This window comes from Erithacus rubecula (assembly GCF_903797595.1).
Source record: "Erithacus rubecula genome assembly, chromosome: 12".
Taxonomy (NCBI): Eukaryota; Metazoa; Chordata; class Aves; order Passeriformes; family Muscicapidae; genus Erithacus; species Erithacus rubecula.
The window spans coordinates 2,028,581-2,049,431 of NC_136664.1; the positions used below are offsets into that span (position 1 = coordinate 2,028,581).

The following is a 20,851-nucleotide window of genomic DNA, read 5'->3' on the forward strand; positions in this document are numbered from 1 at the left end:
ACAGAAGGGAGGAAGCTGCTCACACACGATTTGGGATGTCAGGATGCAACCCGAGGCTGAGGGGAAAGACAGGAGCCCCGGGCCCAAACCCGTCAGCTCTGCGGGGTCAGCGGGAGCAGGGCAAGGCACAGCTGTGCTCTGAGCGGGGTTATCGCCCCTCAGAGACCCCCGGGGCAGCGGCGGTCGCGGCCCTTCCACACCCGAGACCCCTCCGCACCCGCGGGCGGCCGCACACAAAAGGAGCCCGTTCCCGCCCCTCTCCTATTTAATGACTCCTCGACCAATCAGCGCCAGGGGCGCGGCTAAACCGGGAGGATTGACAAGCCCCGAGACCCCGCTCCCGAGCGCGCAGGAGGGGGCGGGGAGAAGCGCGGCCGCAGCCAATCGCCGCGCGCGGGGGGCGGCTCGGCCAATCAGCGGCGCGGGGGGCGTGTCCCGCCGCGGGGTCAGGCCGGGAGCGAAGGCGCCCGTCGCTCCCTGTTCCTCCCGCTCCGCTCGCGGCCGAGCCTCCTCACCGTGAGATCCCTCCGCCTGCGCGCGGCGGCCGGCGGGTGTGCGCGCCGCTCCGTGCCCCTCCGCCCGGGAGGGATTATTTCCCGCGGTCGCGGCGGCGGGGCGGCTCCGGCGGGGCCGGGGGATGGAGGCACCGGGCGCCGCGCCGGAGGACGGAGGAGCCGCCCCGTGAGGGAGGAACGGGAGCGCAGCGGCCTCCTCGGGCCGCCGGCGGGCGGGGACCCCGCGGCCAGCCGCGCCTCAGCGCTCGGGCCTGCGCCGCCCTCAGCGGGGCCCGGCCCGGCCCTGCCCGCCCGGGGCTGCCCCAGGCCGGGTGTGCGAGCCCCGGCCGGGGCGCGCTCGGCGCGGGGCACCATGGTGGAGAAGCGGTGCCCGCGGCTGCAGCGGGACGGCGTGTACCGCTGGTTCTCCGAGCTGCCCTCCCCGCAGCGCGTGGAGTTCCTGTGCGGCCTCCTGGACCTGTGCATCCCGCTGGAGCTGCGCTTCCTGGGCGCCTGCCTGGAGGACCTGGCCCGCAAGGATTACCACTCCCTGCGCGACTCCGAGATCAAGGCGAACAACCCCGCCGACCTGGGCAGCCTCACCAACCTGACGGACGAGGTGGTGCGCAGCAAACTGCTGGTGTCCCTCGCCCTGCTGGGCTCCGCGCACCGCGAGGCCGCCGGGGTCCTGTTCCGCACCCTCACCCACATCGACTCGGTCATCAACAACTACGGGCTGCAGCTCAACGAGGGCCGCACGGGGGATGAGTTCCTGTTGCTCTTCACCATGGCATCCAACCACCCGGCGTTCAGCTTCCACCAGAAGCAGGTGCTGAGGCAGGAGCTCACCCAGATCCAGAGTCTCATGGCCAGCACCGGCAAGAATCCCAGCACCTCTACCCTCAACACCATGGCAACCTATCCTGGCTGCCACAAGGTGGGTATCCGGCTTTTGGCACGCTGGAATGGCACCGGGCTGTGTCTTCTGCTCTCATTTTAAACCGTGCTTTAGCACGCTGGTGGATGGCAGCTTCAGGGGCTGGCAGCTGGTTGATGATGGGGATGGTCAGCTGAGGGCACAGGGAGAGGATGGATGGAGTTTTTACGAGCTTGTGACATTTCACTGAAAAGGGGTTCGCAAGCAGATCAACAGCAACAATATAAACCTTCCATCCCCGATTGCTTCTCAAAGCATCTGCTGGGAGAACAGTCCTGCTGCATGGGAAACCGGTGATTTAGGAAGGGAAATAAATGCATCTCTGGATAAAAGCATCTGCTTGAAAGCTCCTTCTGGAAGAAGTTGGAAAGGAGGAGTAGCTGTCCAGTGGCAAAGCATCTCGGTGCGACTGGGTTTTGTTTGGACGGGTGTGATGGCAAACATTTGGAGTTGCTGGCGTTAAGCTGAAAGAAATGTTGTCGTTTTCTGTCACTCTGCGTCCCTCGGGTATTGATCCTGGTGTCGGGGTTCACCCTCATTAACTTGCTGTTCTTTCATTCAGTTGCCAGCAGTTGGGCCAGACAGGAACATTTTAAGATGTGCTGTAAGTCATTAGATATGTGGCTGCTTAATTGCTCTCAGCCCGCTACAAATTAGGGAGTCCAAGTGTCTTTCTGCCTGATTTTAACCCGCTTGAAAGTTCAATCTAAGCACCAGCTTAGAGGGTGCTTGTGAGAAGTTAACAGGCTGCAGCCTTTGAGGATGAGTGGATGATGTGTTACCCTGCTCTTGGAAAGGTGGGGAATACCTAAAAGCTGTGTGTTGGAGTAATATCCTGAATAAAGCTGTTTCTGAGGGCTCAGTAGAGATTTCGCTAAGTTGAGCGTTGAATTCCAGACTGAGACAGAAATCTGTGCACAATCTTCCCCTGAATACAAATCCCCTTCCAATTTCATGTTTCTTTAAACACCTCTGCTTTGTACAGTTGAGATGTGTTCAACTTGGTATTTTTCTTATTCTTCCCTTTCTGTCTTGTGCCTGTTTGTAACCTCCTGTAGTAAGGGAAAGAACAAGATATGGGAGAACCATTCAGCTGAAACCTCCATGTGGATAAAATGTAACTGGAAAAGATATTTTACACAGGATGTAGAAGGGTATAATTAAAACCAGAAAAAAGCTTCTTTTCAGCTACTTAACTACTTTCAGCTTCCCTTATTCAAATGATGCAGTGACCCTGGGTTAGGTTGGAAAGGAAATGCTGTAAATCATATCCAAGTTCCCTCAAAATAAGACCAAAAAAAAACCCCAAAAAAAAGCTAAAATCAGGCAGGAAGGTTTTTGAGAGTCTTCTTTCTGAGCTGCAGGATTTATGAACTGAAAAACTCCAGCACTGTTTATGTCAATCTAAGATGGACGGAGAATCCATCCTGCCATTTTTCCTGCCAGCAACAAGGCAGCCAGGATCATTTGCTTTTTCTTTTCTTGTGCTCACTGAAGGGTTGTCTCTTTAAAAAGCACATTTTTGTAGAAATCTGTGTTGAAGAATCTTGGTTGCTAAGTACAGAGTAGTGAGAGGGAACACAGAGGTGACTTTGCCTTCACAGTCTCTGAATGTGCATTTTGTTTGGAGTGATGCAGATTGCCTTAAGATAATTTTTTTTGTTGTTGTTCTTTACTGGGTGATTCTGCTACTTTTAGAGTAAGCAGTTGGCTTAAGGCAGGAGTTGGATGAAGCAAGTGGAAAAAACAATGTCTTTCTCCATTCAGCCCTGTTTAAATATGCACAAATAAATTCCAGCACCGAGTCCTTGTGGTGTCACCAAGTGATGTTGTGACAGTCCTTGTGCTGTAACATCACCTAGAAAAAAAAAAAAGTGGATGTGGAGGGAAAGTGAGTGCCCTGGAGTGCTGCTTTTCCTCCTTGGAGTTGGAGGAGAATTCCTTCCCTGGTGCCAGCACTTTCTCATGGCTCCTGTTGCTGAGCTGGTGCTGGAAGCTGGGTGTTAAATGGGGGAATTCTGCTCCTCTCCCAGCTCATCCTTAAAGGAACTGGAGGAATGCTCACCGTTTGAGGTCCTGAAAAACCTGGGGAAGCTGGGATGGACTTGAGATGGGTTGCAAACAGGGAGTTGTTTGTGAACTGGCTGAGTTATCCTCCAGCTTCCCCTTGGGAGGGTGGGAATGGGTGTAACTCTTGTGTAACTGTACCTGCCCTACTGTTACAATTTCTGATTTCTGGTTAACTTGTTTAGTCACAGAGATGCAACAGAAATCTGCAATCTGCTCTTTGTTCTCCTTGCAGAAACAAATGAGAATATGCTACTTCTGCTTAGCCAGCCCTAGTAAAATATGTCCCAACCTGCTATTAGCTAGAAGTTTTTCCAGAGGATTGGACCTTGCAATCCATCTCCTCTTTCACATTTAACAGTGAAATATCTCAAACTCAAATTGTGTTTTACAGAGAGACGAGACTGAACAGTTGATACAAATTTACTGTAAATATTTCATGAATCCTCAAGTTGATTTAGGGTAGATGAACACAGCTGAAGGTGGTCAGTGATGCAAACTGCTTTTTGCTGTTTGTTTTACTGCCTGCAGTTACTATGAGGAGACTTAAACCAACTGCCCATATATCTTTTTGGGCTTTTTCAGATGCTTCTTGTCTTACCTGAATCTTAACTTTGCAGGGAAAGGTGGCTGTGTCTGGCTTTAAGTAGGTCAGTAATTATTAGATTTATGGTTTCTACCTGATAGTATAAAATGAACATTTTATGAACAGGAGGGAAAATGCTGCCCTGCCTACATTACCTGGGACTCTGTGAGGAGGGAATCATGGAATATGCTGAGTTGGAAAGGACCCACAAAGATCATTGAGTCCAGCTGCTGGTCCTGCCCAGGCCATCCCAGCAATCCCCCCCTGGACCTCCTGGCTCTGCACAACCCCCTGAGAGGAGGGGACAGCCCCAGGTCTGTGCTCAGGGAACAGGGACAGGAGCAGAGGGAGCGGCCTCAGGCTGGAATCAGCAGGAATTTCCCCATGGAAAGGGGCTCAGGGAGGTTTGTGTGCCCATCCCTGGAGGTGGCACCCAGAGCTCTGGGCTGGGGACAAGGGATGGGGCACAGGTTAAACTCAGTGACCTTGGGGCTCTTTTCCACCCTCAGTGATTCTGTGATTCTCTGGAGTGGATGGCAGATGGAAACACAAATCTGAACTTGGACTCTGTGACCTACATGGATGCTGGACATCATCACATGAGTCTCTGCATGGACTTTCCCTCTCAAGAGCTCAACTGTCAGTAGCTCTAAGGACAGAACTTCAGAGCTGGGGAAGTTATTCATGAATCTGTCACTCTGTTTCCTGGAGTTGTTTCATCTCCTCCTTGTGATTGTGCTGTAAAACCAGGGAAATGAGAGAATGCTTTGGTACTCAGCACCTGCTCTGCTGTGACAGGAGCTCTTCAGAGCAGTCAGGGTGATGAGCTGTAGGTTTAGATTAGACATTAGGAAGGAATTTTTGGCTGGGAGGGTGGGCAGGCCCTGGCACAGGGTGCCCAGAGAAGCTGTGGCTGCTCCTGGATCCCTGGAAATGTCCAAGGCCAGGTTGGACAGGACTTGGAGCATTCATGGCAGGGCTGGAATGAGATGAGCTTTAAGGTCCCTTCCCACCCAAAGCATTCAGAGATTCTGTGATGGTGATTCTGATCTGGCTGTGGGGTCAGAAATAGCCACCCTGGGTGCAGTTTGTTTGCACTGAAGTGAAACAAGGGGCAGTGACCCTGTGGTTATGTGGCTGTTTTGGGCTGGTGGATGGGAAGGAGGGTTCTTGCCCAGTCAGCTTCCAAATACTGCACCAATGGCTATTTCAAGTTTATAACATAAGGTGCTATTTTTCACTCATGCTAATTCCATAGGCTCCTCTAAAACTTCCAAAGAACTCAGAGCTGTATATTGGGAGCTATGGAGCTGCTCTGAGGGATCCATTTCAAACACCTTCACCTCTCTGCACTGTTTGTCTCAGGAGTATGAATGGACATAACTCCATTGAGAAATAATCTGATATTTTTATTTCACCAATGGAGTGATGAGTTATAAAAAACCATCACTTACTTGCTGGGTTGGTAGTCAAGCCCTCACAGAGACAGCAGTGCAGCTTTTAGGTGATCTATGTCAGCTGCTTTTATGAATAATTTTTTTAAAGCTTTGTAGGGATAGAATAAATCATGACAAACTTAATTTTTAGCTTCTTTGAGTGTATTTTATGGGTTGAGCAGATGACCATGTTGAGAGCAGTTGCTGGCTGGGATTAGAGGTGTTCATTCACTGGTGTCAGGAGTTGCTGTCTCAGAATGATCTCAGTTCCAAACCACATGAATCCAACCTCAGCAGCTGTAGGGACAGGTCTTGTAGCTTCCAGCTGGTGACATTGCCCAGCCCTCTGTGTCTTTTGCAAGTTCTCTGAGAATTTTTGGGTACTCCAGGCAACGTGGATTCCACACACCTCTTGATATTGCACTTTTAAAATCTGAGGCTTTCCCTTCAGGCTCTTCTCTTACTCATGGTTTCATTTGAAATGTGATAAAATGGTTCAGTCTCAAACCTTCAATACTTTCAGAAATGAGCTTTACAAAGAAAGGAATCCTTGGAAGACAATGATCTTGGGTAGTAACAATATTAATTAGCACCAAATTCACTCTGCCTAATCATATGTTACATGATGAACTTGAATTTAGAAACCTAAAGGAGTTTACTTGGAAAATGCACCATGCACCCAAACATCAGGAACAGAGCAGCCAAAAAAATGTGTTGACCTAATAATGATGATGTTTTTTCCATGAACTGTTTTCCCATTTATTTTTGCACGGGCTGAATGAAGTTTTTGTTTTGAAAGTGCATTCCATTTCCCTTTTTTAATTCACTCTTTTTTCTCCTAATTACCTTGTAACTGTTAGCTGTCAGTGAAGCAACACTGAAGTTGTTTGTGGGATAAAGATTCCTGTTGGAAGGTGTTGGGTGTCCCAGGTCTGAAGTGTTTTAATGGAATCAGGGCATGAGCTGAGATGTGTGTGGAGAAGCAGAGCCACCTCCCAGGCATTCCAGGGGCTGACTTCAAAGGTGAACAGCAGCCTTGTTTGCAAGTGTTTAACCATTTGGTTTAGTGGGTTTATAAATGTTTGAGTTGCTACAACTGAGATCCTGTCACCTTCTGTGACAGTGGGTGCAGCCCTGCCTCTCCCTTCTTCTGTCATCTTTCAAATACTCCACTCTCAATTTACTTGCTCTGGAGTGCTTTTTATCCCTGGAAAAAAAAAAAAAAAAAGCAAATACAGTCCCAAGAACATAGATAAGATTTCTCAGAGCCCACAGAATTTTATTATAGAAATGCTGGATCTAATTTGTAGAACCAAGAAGCACTGTCACACTTGCACTCAAATTTGACTTCAGTCTTGGAGCCAGTTGAATTGAAGCTGTTCCCTCCTGAGCTTTGAAATGGGTATTAATTCAAGCACAAGGATGTTGATCTGGTTCAGGTCTGTGTTTCTTTGCATGGGTTTTGTAATGAGCAAACTTCTCCATTCTTTGCTCTTTTCTCCTGCTGAACTAGAATTTTTCCATTGATTCCATTGGGAGGGATAAACCTTTTACCAGGTGTTCAGTCTAATACAGGGGTTTTGTGAATAGCTCAAGTGATCCAGAAATAATCAGATCACTTACTTAAGAGCAAGATCTTAATTTTAATTACAGACCTGCCAAGTCCTGATGATAAATAGTGAAAGGGAACATTTTCCATGTGTGTTATAAATCCTTCTCCAATATCTTCTTCTTTTATCACCAGAAGTGGAAGAAGGAAGGACATTGAGAGGGTGGAGGGTGTCCAGGGAAGGGAATGGAGCTGGGAAGGGGCTGGAAATCCTGAGGGCTGGAAAGGGGCTCAGCCTGGAGAAAAGGAGGCTCAAGGGGATTTGTGGCTCTGCACAATTCCCTGAGAGGAGGGACAGCCCCAGGTCTGTGCTCAGGGAACAGGGACAGGAGCAGAGGGAAAAGCCTCAAACTGCTCCTGGGAGATTCAGGCTGGATATCAGGAAAAATTTCTTTATTTAAAAGGTGCTCAGGTATTGGAATGGGCTGCCCAGGGAAGTGATGAATCACCATCTGAGGAAATGCTCCAAAAACGTGTGAATGTGGCACTTGGGGACGTGGTTAATGGTGATCATGGTTGGACTTGGTGTCTCAGAGGTCCTTCCAAGCTTAATAACTCTGTGCTTCCATGACTCTGAGCACTTTTATTACACTCAAGCCATTACTTAAGTGAATATTGAGGAGGGGAAGGAGGGAGAAATAGAATTCAGTGGATTTGTGACCTGGCAGATAATTTCTTTGTGAGTTGTTGCAGAAGAGCAGGGGTGGTTGGCTTTTGGTGGCATCAGGGTCACATTTGTACACCTGGGGTGTAGAGCAGCAGTGCCTGTTCCAGGGTCTGCACAGAAACAGGGATTTATTTTAATTTTGAGGTGGTTTGAATGATTGATCTGTGAAATTCAGATCTGACAAGTCCAGTACCTCTATGGTAGATTTATGTTCCTGTTATTAACAGGGCTCACAATCCTTTCAGCAAAGGGGTTTTAGTGGAAGTGAGTCTATAAAATCCAGCCCAGACTTATTTTGGTCCATCTGTTCTCCTGAATTCATAAGAAGCTTTGGAGCAGGTGTGTGATTGTCCCATGGTGTTTAAGTACCACATGCCTCATTTCATTCCAGAGAATCTCCCAGGACAAAACCATCTGATCCATTATCCATTATCCCATTTCCCTGTGAATTGCCTCTTCACCCTTTGTGCTCCTCCTCTAGGAGAAAAGGTGTATTTTGTAGCTGTTGAAACATGGAGGCACCTGGCTCTTCCAGCTTATTTGGACTGTTGGAACTGCTTGAATTTTAACACAGCTGCATCCACATCCCAACAAAGCAGCTAAATATGTGTAAATTTAATACTGCCTATGTGGAAAGTGAGAGGGGGTGTTTGTGAGCACCTCTTAAACATCCTCATGGAAGAACCTGAACCTTCCAAAGGAGAAGGTTGGAATTCTTCTGCTGGAAGAACAGTCAGGTGTTTGGATATGTGAATAAATGCAGGAGTGCTGCCTCAGGCAGTGGTTTCACAAGACTGGCTTGTGGAAGGTGTTTGCTCAGTCCTGCCCCTCCTGGCTTGTCTCTGTGGATTTGGAATTCCAGATCCCTGCATTAGCTGCTCTTGTCTCTGACTTGATGGTGTCAGACTGACAGCTGAGTGTTAGCAATTTTAATTCAAATTATTTCAAAACCTGAGTTTGCCCGCGAGAATCAGCCATGTCCTTGCCATCAAACTCCTCCTGGAGCCTTGTTGCCAACAGGATTGCACCATGTTAAAGACCTTGGTGTTAACCTCAAATAAGCTGCTGTTAATACTCAGTAATATGAAGCTGGCAGGACAGGAGTTGAATGGTTTTACCCCCTCCAGTCACTGTTCCAATTCCTGAAGTCTCTCATATGTGTTACCTGCTCCTGGAGGGCAGCTTATAACTAAAAACCCCTTTTTTATAGGAGAATTCAAAAGTCAGGATGGACAGAAAGTTCTCTGTGGGACTCTCAGTTTGCAATTGGCCATTGTTGAAAACATGGAAAAGTTTTCCTGTGTGATCAATGGGAGAATGTGTTTGTGTGGCTTGGAGCTCCAGGACCTCACTTAATTCACTCATTTGCTCCTATGTGTTGTTTGTTTGCTTTTCCTGTGAAATACATGACCTAAATTTCTTACCTCACCAGGTATAGAAATCCATATTTTGTTCCCTCAGATCCTGTATCATTGTTCCATGTGTCCATAGTGCTTTGGGTAGTGACTGTGTTGAGGTTTTTTTTAATATTTTTGGCTCCACTTCAAACTAAGTCAGCAAATACTTTGCTATTAAACCATGTATTTTCTGTGCTCTGTTTATTTTTCAAAGGAACAGATAATTGCTGTTTTGGTAAAACTCTGACCACATTAAGTTTGACTCCTATCAGTCCTGTTATTTTTATGAAAGACTTTGCTGTATTCAATGTTAGCAAAACTAACAGTTACCCAGCTTCCCAGATTTCCCATTTTCCATAGTGACTTTCCCTGGCTGGGACAGAGCCACTTGAGGCAGCAGTGGCTGAAAGAGCAGCACCACCTGTGGGGAGTACATGGGTTTATTTTTTATTTGGGGTTTGTTTCCTGTGTGCTTTTTAATGGCTTGAGAGCTTAGGAGAGTTTCTAGAGTTTCCAGGTTGGAAAAGACCTTTGAGACCATCAAGGCCAACCTGTCACTGCACCCTGAGGGAAAAATGGTTGGATTTGGATGACAGGTGAAATTAGAAAAATGTGATAATGGCAAAATTCTAGCAGTGAATTGTGTCCCCTTGGCATGTTTGTCATCAACCCCTGGGTCAAAGCTGTTGTTTCTGTTCCTAGTAATTCCTGGGGGTGAAGGATTTGAGGGCAGCATTTAGGGATCCTCCTGAATAATCTGTGTTGGGAGGGATCCAATTTTCAGTGGTGATGCCAGTTTTGATCCTGTCATCATTACAGTGGAGAATGAGGCAGAGAAGATTTCACTCTGAGCCTCAGTCACCAAGCAGTGATCAATTTTCTTTGTTATTTTCAGTTGTGACTTTAACTTGAAATGCAGGAGACAGCAGGGATTGCATCTGGAAAATCAGAAGTCCATCTGTGAACCAGATGCTTTGCTGTGGAGGGAGCAGATCAAAGGATCCCAGGATCATCAAGGTTGGGAGAAACCTTCCAAAAAAGTTCATCTCTCCAAGCCCCTGCCCTGGGCAGGAGCACCTTCCTCTAGAGCAGCTTGCTTCAATCAAAGATGCAACATTAGAGTGGAGTCAAAATAGTTTTAAAGATCTTTTCTGCACCCACTTGTAGCTTTTAGAGGCATTGAAGGAGCTTTCAGGCCACTGTGGTGTGGAAGGAATTCCTGAAACTATGGAGAGGAGCAGCAGAGGGTTTTCCTTCTCCCTGGCTGCTCTGAAAATGCTGTGCTGGGGTAAAATCAGGCAGAATATTTAACTCTGACCTTGCTGCTAGTTTTCATTGCCCTTTATGGACTGTTTCTGCTGATGGTCTCAAGTAATTTCTGTAGAAAAATCCAGTCTTTTATTCAAAGGTCTAATGCTGTTCTTTCTTAGACCTTGAATGATTCATGTTTGTTTTTTTTTTTTCCTGCATTTATAAAATGTCACTCCTGTGGTTTGTTATGATGTATGGCCTGAACATTCCTGGTTCCTGTGATGCCAACTTATCCATCTTCACTGTGGCCTGTTACTGCCTCAGCACACAAGCCTTGAACAGTTCTGGAGCTGCAGATGTTTATTCCTTAATGGCATCTTGGCTTTCTCAGAGATGTTACAGCCCCTAAAAGGTCCAAAGCAATTTGCTCCCTGCTTCTCTCAACCTTTATCTCCCTTGTTCTTTATTCCATATCCAGGTGCTCCTGAGCAGCTGTTTGTGCTGAGCCCAAAGCAGGGATTTCAGGAGTGCTCAGATATGGAGAATTCTCCTTCCTGAATTTACTTGATGCTGAATTTCTGCAGCTGAATTTGGACAGGTCTTTCCTGTCAAGCTTTTCCCAGTGTTTCTTTCAACCCTCCCAGGACAGTATCTCCTGCAGTTCTGAGCTGATGGGTTATTGTTCCTCTGTTTGGCTTGGCCTCAAGTTTGAACAAAAATAAAAATAAAAAGAATAATAATAAAAAAAAATACTGTTACTATTTTGGAACCGAAACTTTGATTTGCAAACCACTTTTCATTATTTCACTTTCCCTAAACAAATCCAAAGCGTTTCAGTATCGTGGTGTTTAAGTCAGTGGAAAAAATGATTTCAAAATTTGGAATGGAAGCTTTAAGCAGTGGGATTCAGTGGTTCTAACACCATTCAGCTCCCTAACAAAGTGCTCCATTTGGAACTAATCAGAGCTTTGTGATTTTTCTAGGCCAATTTGGAACTGCTTTGATGTGAGATGGGATCAGATAGTATGAGCTCAGGCAGACAAGACATATGGGCTAAATTAATCCTTAGCAAGTCTAGGAAAATTAAATCTTTATGGAAAAAAAAAATGGAGGTTATGTAGAAACAAAATGCAAATTATAAGCTGCACGCGATGCTGCTTGTAAGGAGAGTGGAGAGGAGGGAATACAAGATAAGAGGCAATAAATTGTAACAAACTGCTTGTTCAGAGATTTTTCTGGAGCTGTGTGGCTGCTCTTACTCAGCTTCAATCATTCTGAGTGTTTATATTTCTGATTATTCTGAATATTCAGAAGCTGGTTGGCCAGGATAAGGCAGCCCTGCTGGAGCTCCTCTGTGCTGTCCCTTTGCCAGGAGGATGGTGCTCAGCCCTCTGGAACTTCCTCCCAGCAGCCCTGGGCTGGAGGGAGACTTTAATGAGCTCCAGGAGAGAGGCTGTGGGAGATAAGCTCAGCTAAAGACTGACTTTGGCAAAGGAAATTTAAACTCTTCCCCATTCAACTCCTGCCAAGCTGGGAGTTTAATGCTTGGTCTAAGGGAAAGCTTGGTGTTAAGTTTTGTTATTGGTGGGAAGCTGTGCTGAAGTAATAGTGTATAATTACATAAATAGAATACTTTTGCATTTATATATATATATAAAATAAGCTTTTTAATTTTTTTTTTTATTTTAAGAAGTAGTGCTGAAAATGAAAGCAGCTACCTGTAACTCTTTTTTTTTTTTTTTTTTTTTTTCCTGACACCCATCTGCCATTCTGGATTGATTTCTTTACACATAGAAGCCTTTTTATGGATGTCAAGTATACAGAGCTTTTACTTGTTCCACTGCCTTAAAGTGTGTATAAATCTATAAATGTCAGTCTTAAAATGGAGCTTACAATGGGTAATTGTATGGAGTGGGGCTGTGCTATTTCTGACTTGCATTGTGTGTGCTGACTGATGGCAACATGGGATGGGAGGGTGTGCAAAGGATTGTTTTCAGCAGAAATTGTCCCAGCTCAGGGCACTGTGTCAAGTTAACATGGTCTGAGGGAACCTTTTCCCCTTGCAGGGACCTGCAGCTGCTGGTTTTCAGTTTCCCTGAGTGAAGGAGAACTAATTTTGTTTATGGCAAGATGCACGTTTTTCTCCTGTGATTTGTGCTGGGCTAAAATCCACATGGAATTCTAATTACAGCTCTCCCTACCAGCAGCTCAGGTTGATTCCAGATGTAACAATTGATTTTCAAGTCACACAGTTACTCTGAGTAGTTACTGAGAGTGTTTTTTGTTGCTCTGGACTCCTTCTTTAAAGTATCTTTTCCTCTTCAAGGTTCTTGAACCCTTTTTTGTTTTGATGCTTCAACCTTCTGCTTGGATGTTGTTAGTAGAGAAGTTTCCATTGAAATATGATCATGGCAGGTTATTAAATGGCAAAGACAAGAAAATCAGGGTTTTGCTAAGAATTTTTTCATTGCAATCTGTTGTGGAAATGCTTGGGAATGCTTTGAGTCTCATCCATGGCATTGGGATAAGGGAGAGAGTGGGAAGAATGAAACAGAGGAACTCCTGGCTTAAGATAAAGACAATTTAATAGGGAAAACATAAGCCACAGATTGCAAGCAAAGCAAAGGAATCCATCCCCCATTTCCCATGGATGGGCAGGGTTTGACCCTCCCATGGAACCTCATGGTGACTGGGAAGAGTATTGGGGTCATGAACATCCCCAGATTTTCATACTGGGCACGATGCCACAGGCCTGGAATATCCCTGGGGTCAGCTGTGCTCAGTTGGCTGCTCTTGTCCCCTTCCCAACCCCTTGTCCCTTCCCAGACCCTCTTGTCCCCTTCCCAAACCCTCTTGTCCCCTTCCCAGACCCTCGTGTCCCCTTCCCAGACCCTCTTGTCCCCTTCCCAGACCCTCTTGTCCCCTTCCCAGACCCTTGTGTCCCCTTCCCAAACTCTTGTCCCCTTCCCAAACCCTTGTGTCCCCCCAGCCTCTGTGCTGGTGCAAAACATCCCTGAGTTACCCTCAGCTTCCAGCACAAACCCAAACCAGCCTCACACCAGCTACCATGAAAAAAATTAACTCTACCCCACCCAAAACCAGCCCAGTGACATAACACAAAAATGACATTTTCCAAGAGCACTTTACCCCAAATTTTCTGGTGGAAAAGTTCAAATCTGTGGTGTGCAGAGGTTAAAGGTCTTCCAATCTCTCTCTAATTGACTGCTGGGTGACTATTGTTTAAAAAAGAATTATGCTGTAAGTAGCTTTTTAGATTAGCCAAGATAATCTCAGTTTGTGAATAGCTGCTGACTGAAAGCACTTCCCTGAACTGTTACTTGGGGAATATCAGGAGTAACACCCTCATTTTAAGAGAAGCCAACTTCTCCTGAGTGCCTTCCCAGGGGATCCCTCACTCCAGAGAAGGTGTGATGTTTGTGTGTTCCCTCCATTTATTTTAATGGATTTTTGTTCTTTTCTTTTCCAGGTCACTCCAAGGTCAGAGACCCCCATCAATAGTGTCAGTAACAGTTTGGAAAATGTGCTCCACACATCCACACATTCCATGGAGGAGTCACTACCCAAGAGGCCTTCAGGGAAACACTCCAAAGGTGTGTCCTTTTCCTCAAGCCTGCTTCCATCCCTGCTGATGCTCAGCTTTATTTGCCTTGGGATTGGAGGCTGGAATTCTGCTGGGTTGGCTTGGACAAAAGAACTGACAGAAGGGTTTGTAGGAAGTGTGAGTGTATCAGGGAGAAATGACCAGTGAAAAGGAATATCCTGATTTTTTTCCATTGGAATAAGCAAGAAGGTGCTTTGAGATCCCTTCTTTTGAAATAGCAGCTTTGCTCTCAAGAAATATTCTCCAAGTGGGTATCTTGGATATTCCACCTCTCAGCAGGTTATTTCTTGGATAAACATATGGTGTTGAGTGTTGCTCAAAGGGAAAAGGCATTTAAACAGTTTGACTGCCACTTCCACTTTTCTCTTGCTTTCCCAAGTGGGAAACTGAGTGAAGAAAGGTGGAAGATAGGAAAGAAATCTTGCACCTTTCCCTGTCACAAAATCAATCTGGTTTTTGTAATGCTGTATTACATGCTGACCTGGCTAAAAACTGGGCTTAGCAAATCAGGGTTAATTATTCCATTTGCACACTCCAGGCTGTCATTGCAAATATAAAAATGTCCAGGCTAAAATGTGACTAACAGTGTTTTTATTTAATGCATTAAAATAAATCAGTGGTAAATGAGGAAAGTCTTTGCTCTTTGTGCAGAACAGCTTTTGTGAGCCCTGTAGGGCAGAGTTAATCAGGGGAAATATCTGCCCTCATATGTTCCCTTCAAACATCATTAAAAATATTGTCAGGCACCATGTAAATTTTTTTTTTATTTGGAATTTGTTCTGATTTCTTCTGTGCCACTGCCTTCCTACAGAACTTTTACAGTTTGATATCACAGAAATTCAAGAATTTCAAACCACATCTTCACTCAGAGGATCTGGTACAGCTCAGAAAGGGTTAAACATCCCAAGAAATGTTGACTTGCCTCCACCAGCCCTCCTTTTCTGTGCCACACTCTCTGTAATCCCAGAAGTGTCAGGAGCAGTCATTTTTTACAGCACAGTAATGCTGGAAGTAGCCATTTCTCCAGCTGTAAAAACCATCAGGGTAGAAGAAAAAGCAGCACTAAGCAGAAGCATGGCTGGGTTTGTGGCTTTCATCTGATTAAAAATAGGACAGGGTTCAACACTGTTTTCATTTGTACTCAGTGATTGCTATTCCAGTACCATATATGCTAAGATTAGTCACAGTAGGCTGTGAAAATTAATTAGGTTTTGCTCTGATCTGTTTTTCTCTTGTAGGATACCTGCCTGGTGTTCAGTTTAATTTACAGACTGCCTCAGTGATGGTTGGGAAAAGGGGGTGTGGATCAAACACTGCTATGCTGCTTCCTGCTTCACCAGCAGTGGTGAATTCTCCTTGATGTCTTGGGCTTCTGTTTCTTCAGCTTGGAGTGCAATTTAGATTATTTGCCACCTGAATCAACTGTTCCTGACTTATATTCTTCATTTTCATGGCAAACACAGGTCTCCTTTTAGCAGGACCCACCAACTTCTTAACTTGGAGCACATAAAATTGTCATGAAAGCATGGGATGGTTGCTTTTCATGTTGTTATTTTTTAGTGAGCCTGGTTTCAAACAGCTTGACAGGACAGGATTTCTCTCTAGAAGTAATGAGCTGCCCAAGGTCATCATTCCTGTCCTGGCAAAGCCCTGGAGCTGGAAGTGTCTCAGTTAAAAAGGCTGGAGCTGAAACATGAGAAAGACAAGAAAAATGAGGAAGGTGCAGTATTTGTTGTGCTTAGCTGAATTAGAGGCAGTTTGCATTAACCCAGGGAATGTTTTAATCCAGATTTGGAGAAATGTTAGTAATTTATTTACTCTCCCCAGCTGAACAGTGACTGGGGTTGTAGTAGCTTGGACCTGAAAGCTCTCAGTGACTGTTTTTTTCCTTAATCCACCACTTTTGGCATCAAATATTTGAGTTTCTCCATGGGAAAGAGGCAGGAAGAGAGGAAGGAGCCTCTCAGTGCAGTGTGTGCTCCTGGAAGGGGGAGCTGGGAATGCTCCTACAGCTTCATGCAGGGACTTGTCAAATACCTGGGAATAATTTCACCAGAATTGTGCTGCCTCAGGAAATGAATTTCTAGCAGGAGTGTCAGCCTGAGAAGTGCACAGACCTTTGCTTTTACCTCAGAGCCCAGCTCACTGTGGGAGCACTGTCAGGCATTAAACCAGAAATTATGGAATGATTTGGATTGGAAAGGACCTTAAAAATTGTCTGATTCCATGGGCAGGGACACCTTCCACTGGCCCAGGTGCTGGATTCATGCTGCAATACCCAAGTTGAGAGTGGAGACCAGCAAACTCCTGGTTTTTTATTAAAATTCCTCCATTTTTTCCTGCTCTTTCTCCAGGCTAAGCCCCTTTGTGTACATATCAGTGGTAAAAGGGGATAAACCAGGTTGACATTGCTTCAAAGTGAAAGTTGTGGCACTGGGAAGTTCTGTACCTGCTGACATAAATATTTTGGGGATCTGTGCTCTATCTGGGCTTTTCATTTATAAATAAAGCTTAAAAATTGGCCCTGTACAAGTTGAGAAAGAAATCCAGCTGGGTTCTGACAGAAAGATGTGGAGCTCTCCTGACATCCAGCAGCTGCAACATGCTCTGTGAATTGTGCTTTTTATTCCTGTTTTGACCAGTGATTTAGGGCTGTTCAAAGCTGTTTCCATGGGTGTGGAATTGTTTTAACTGGAGGTAACTTTGGGAAGTGGAGCTTTCCCTCTTCTCAGGATCTGGCTGTTGTGCTGGAAGCTGCAGTCAGGCTTGTTCACAGGTTTTGAGGCACTGACAGATCTCCCTGGTCAGGCAGAACAGAGATAAACACAGAGATTCTTGGGTTACATATAATTAAAATTCCAAGAGGGATATGTTGCTTTCTATCTCTCTTCCCACTGTTCCTAGAATGTAGTCTGGTTTTAATAATGGTTTTAACACCATTTGAACAAACAAATTCAAATAAAGGTTGGGCATTTTTTTGTCTCCTAAGCCCTTCCTAGTAGCAAAGCAGTTAAAAAAGTCACGAGTTAAATTGCTTTTCACTATTTTGTTTTGCAGGCAATCCTCTGCTGGTAGCAAAGGGAAATTCAGGAAATTCCATTTTTATTCCAAAGTTCAGGAGGAGCTATGTGACCCATGGGAAGCCTCGTGCACAGAGCTAATTTTTAACAAGCCTGTGGATGTAGAGTTGGGGTAATTCCCAAAAGAGAGTAGTTATTGGTTATCACAGCTGACTGAAGAATCAGCTTATGTTTATTTGTTCAAAAAAAAGCCATAGGAATTTTCCATGCTCCAGAGATGTTGTTAATTACTCTTTTACTGTAAGGTTCCAAGGATTTGGCCATTAGGTGGATAGCAGTGGAGGCAAGTCCTGCTCTCTGCATGTGGCATATTTTAGCAATGTATTAAACATGCTCAGTGACCACAGCATGTTTTCCAAAAGCACAGAGGAATGAAGTGCATTAACCAGATGTTGAAGTGCAGAACAAAAGCAGCTTTATAATAAAGACAACATAAGTTACAAACATCCCAGGACAGAGACTGTGCAGGTTTCATCCTGTCCCTGCTCTCAGTAAAATCCTGATTTGTCACAGCCTCTGGGTGAAGCTTCCTGCACTGGAGGTTTAGAAGTTGCTCATCCCTGATCTGACCTTTTACAGGTGGCACTTCCATGTCCCTCCCCAGAGCAGCCTGGACAATAATTTCCTCAAGTGAACAAGTCTCAATTTATGCAGAGTGACAAAACTCTCCTATTCTTGTGTTTCCTGTATATTATCTTGCCTTTCCACTGTTGCCACACAAAACCCTCCAAAATTGTCCCCACGCCAGCCTGATTTCAAATGAGGCAACTGTTGAAATCTGATCCTTCTAGAGTGAAGCTGAATCATAATTCTTGCAACACAGGATCTAAGGATAGGCACAAACTGCTTCTGGAGAGTGAGGAGTAAAGCTTTGAGATGGAAAATGGGGGCAGGAAGTTTTATTCTACAATCTCTTCTCCATTTAGCTCTGCTGAGCACAGGGAAACCAATTGCTTAATTGAAGGGATCCTCTGAGTGCACACACAGAGCCTTGATGTGTCCCAGACTTGGATAAATACATGGAGCAGCACAGGGCTGACTGGATAAAAGTCTATGGATGTGAAGGAAAGCAAGCTCTAAGTGCACCTTAGGAATATATTGATTCAGTTTGCAGTCAATATTAGGGTGTAAATCCATCCCTGTTTGCAGATTGCTGCTGAGCCCAGCTGGGTTGTGCTGGTTGTCACGTGCAGCAAACGTTGGGATCTGGATTATTTCATGACAATAGTTAACAGCAATGTGTGATGTCAACCTCCCAGAACTTCTCACCACTATTTTGCCTCTCTGTTTTCCTTGGCAAAATGTGTTTGTACAGTCTTGCACCTTTTTTTTTCTCTCCCACTTCCTTGACTCATTCTTTTTCCATAAGCAACCAGGCTGCAGGAGCTCTCCCAGTTTAATGGCCATCCAAAGCCTTTTTCTCTCAAAATGTTTGACACCAGTCTGCTGAAGGCAGGCAGAAAATACAGGGGGAAGAAAAAAACCCTCTGAAATCTGTTTTGTTCAGGTCCAGACTTCAGACTGCCTTGTTCTGCATCAGTTGTGGAGCTGGATTATTCTATTTTTAAGTAACTGCATCATCTCCAACAATATTGGGTCAACTACTGGTAGGGTAGGGCTTAAAGAAATATTTAGGCTATGATAATCCTTCAGGAAAAATCTCCCTCTCCCAACTGTATATAATTTTTCAGCTGTTTGTGTATGTCCTTGTTCATTTTCCCTCTGAAGGGAGAGCTCTGCTTCTAAACTTGAGCAATGTAGGTTGAGATCACACACCAGGCACTGCATTCCTGACCTTCTGCCTCTGCCACACCAGTTGGTTGAGGAGTATCAAGTATTTAGAGAGAATTCTAGAAGTCAAACCCAAGGATTAGTGTGCTCCAAAAAAAAACCATGTTTTGATGTTGCATATTTTCCCCCTTGCTAGAAGATCATTGTATGTTAAGGAATTTTTTGATGATGCATAAATCACGTTGCTCAATCTGGAGTTGGGAGTTCAGTTCAGGTTGGAGGTTTGATTTTTGCAATAAAGACAGTACTCATGTCTAGGATTTAAAAAAACATCAGAAATGTTGCATATCACATCAAGTTTTTATTTATCAATTGTTCTCTGCTTACAGAAGGCCATTTTATGTCCCCAAAGCCAGGGTTAGTGGGTTGTTGTAGAGCTGGGAGTGGAGCTTCTCACTGCTGGGGCTGGGCTCTGGCAAATTGATGCTGTCAGCTGTTAATAAGTGAACTTTTCTCCTCTCTCCAGGCTGCCATCAGTATTTCTTTGTCACCCTCATTGCCTTGTCAGGAGAGATCTGGATTGCTCTGGCAGGGTAGAAGGACAGGAGGGAGCAGGGACATCCTCACTGGATGGGAAGGTGGCTCCTGGCTGCCTGCCCAACCTGTCACAGCCTTTTGTGCAAATCTGAGAGTGCTCCTGGCTGAGCTTTGGAATCCATGGCCCCCATTCCTCCCCTCTGTGCTCCAGGTCACTCCTTGGTGAGAGCTGCAGTGGAAAGGGATGCTCTGTGTTCACCAGTGCCTCTTGTTGAGCTCCATCACAGAGCTTTCTTCTATTTCCTCTGAGCAGCTTTAGTTGTGTCTGCACCATCTGCCTTGATCCCATATTCCCCTAAAATAATGGATATCAAACATTTAACCTGTGGGCCTTACCCTGAAGCTGCTGAGTGATTCTCTAACTTTGGCTTGTTTGGATTTTCTGCCTGTTTTTCCTCAGTAAGGAGGTGGAATCACTCTGCTTGGGCAGCTGTTGGTCCCTTGCTAATTAACTGCTGAGCTTCTTGATTAAATTCATTCAAATTTGACAAAACCACTTAGAGATTTTATTTACAGTGGTGTCTGCATAGAAGAGACTCATTCATGCTTCTTCCAGGAGAGGTGAGAACAGCTGAGGTAAGCCTGGATCTGTGGGAAATAAGGTTTTGTTTCTCTCCTTGGGAATCCATAAAATCCCAGAATTTGCATTGGAGGAGACCTTAAAGCTGATTTTATTCTTCCACTAGCCCAGGTCACTCAGTGCCCCATCATTCATCTTATTTTTATTTATCCTTATGTTAAGTAAAGATTTGTGTGCTGGGCAATACAATTTCCTTATTAAACATTAAGAAAGGAGCAGTTTTCTGCTACAATAGGATTTGTAATAGTCTGTTCAGTTTGGCTTCAGTTGGGAGTTGGATGATATTTTTATTTATAAATTATTTAATCAAGCTACTCAGAAAAATTTTAAATTCTAAGAATAGGATGCTGGTAAATCCAGCTGTGCCAAGGATTTTACCTCTCTGTAACACAATCCTCAGGCACATTCCTGGTTTTGGATAAGGACAACTGTGAGATTATAAACTAATATTTAATATTATTTGCCTTTTTTTCAATGGCTCTCTCAGGATAGGATGTGCATTCCTGGAAGGATTCTCCCATTTCCATATCTTTAGAGTCCTAGAAGTGCCTTTAGTGGCACAGAAGTTGTTAATGAAGGTGAAATTAATGGTCATTACCTCAACAGCTCTGGAAGCAGCAGCATGACCTTCTCCCTGTAATGGAAACAACAAAGCAACTTCAACTTTTAATTAAAAAAGCATTAAATGGTGAAAAACAGTTTTTTCCTCAGATCTTAATGGCAATGGCTTCACACAGCCCATCTTCTGAGGCAGAAAAAAGGTGTTGGGAGAGCTTTTCCTGTGGTGGAACTAATGC

General features: G+C 45.0%; 1 protein-coding gene across 1 annotated transcript in view; it reads left to right on the top strand.

Annotated features, from left to right (window-relative positions):
- Nucleotides 1–437: 437 nt before the first annotated feature.
- The window catches only part of ZCCHC14 (zinc finger CCHC-type containing 14), a 45,745-nt gene continuing 25,331 nt past the window's right edge, over nucleotides 438–20,851 (top strand). Inside the window, exons 1-2 of the mRNA XM_079315964.1 lie at nucleotides 438–1,431; nucleotides 13,932–14,055. Of these exons, the coding sequence (XP_079172090.1) occupies nucleotides 868–1,431; nucleotides 13,932–14,055 (688 nt within the window). The 5' untranslated portion in view covers nucleotides 438–867. The remainder of the gene's footprint in view (nucleotides 1,432–13,931; nucleotides 14,056–20,851) is intronic.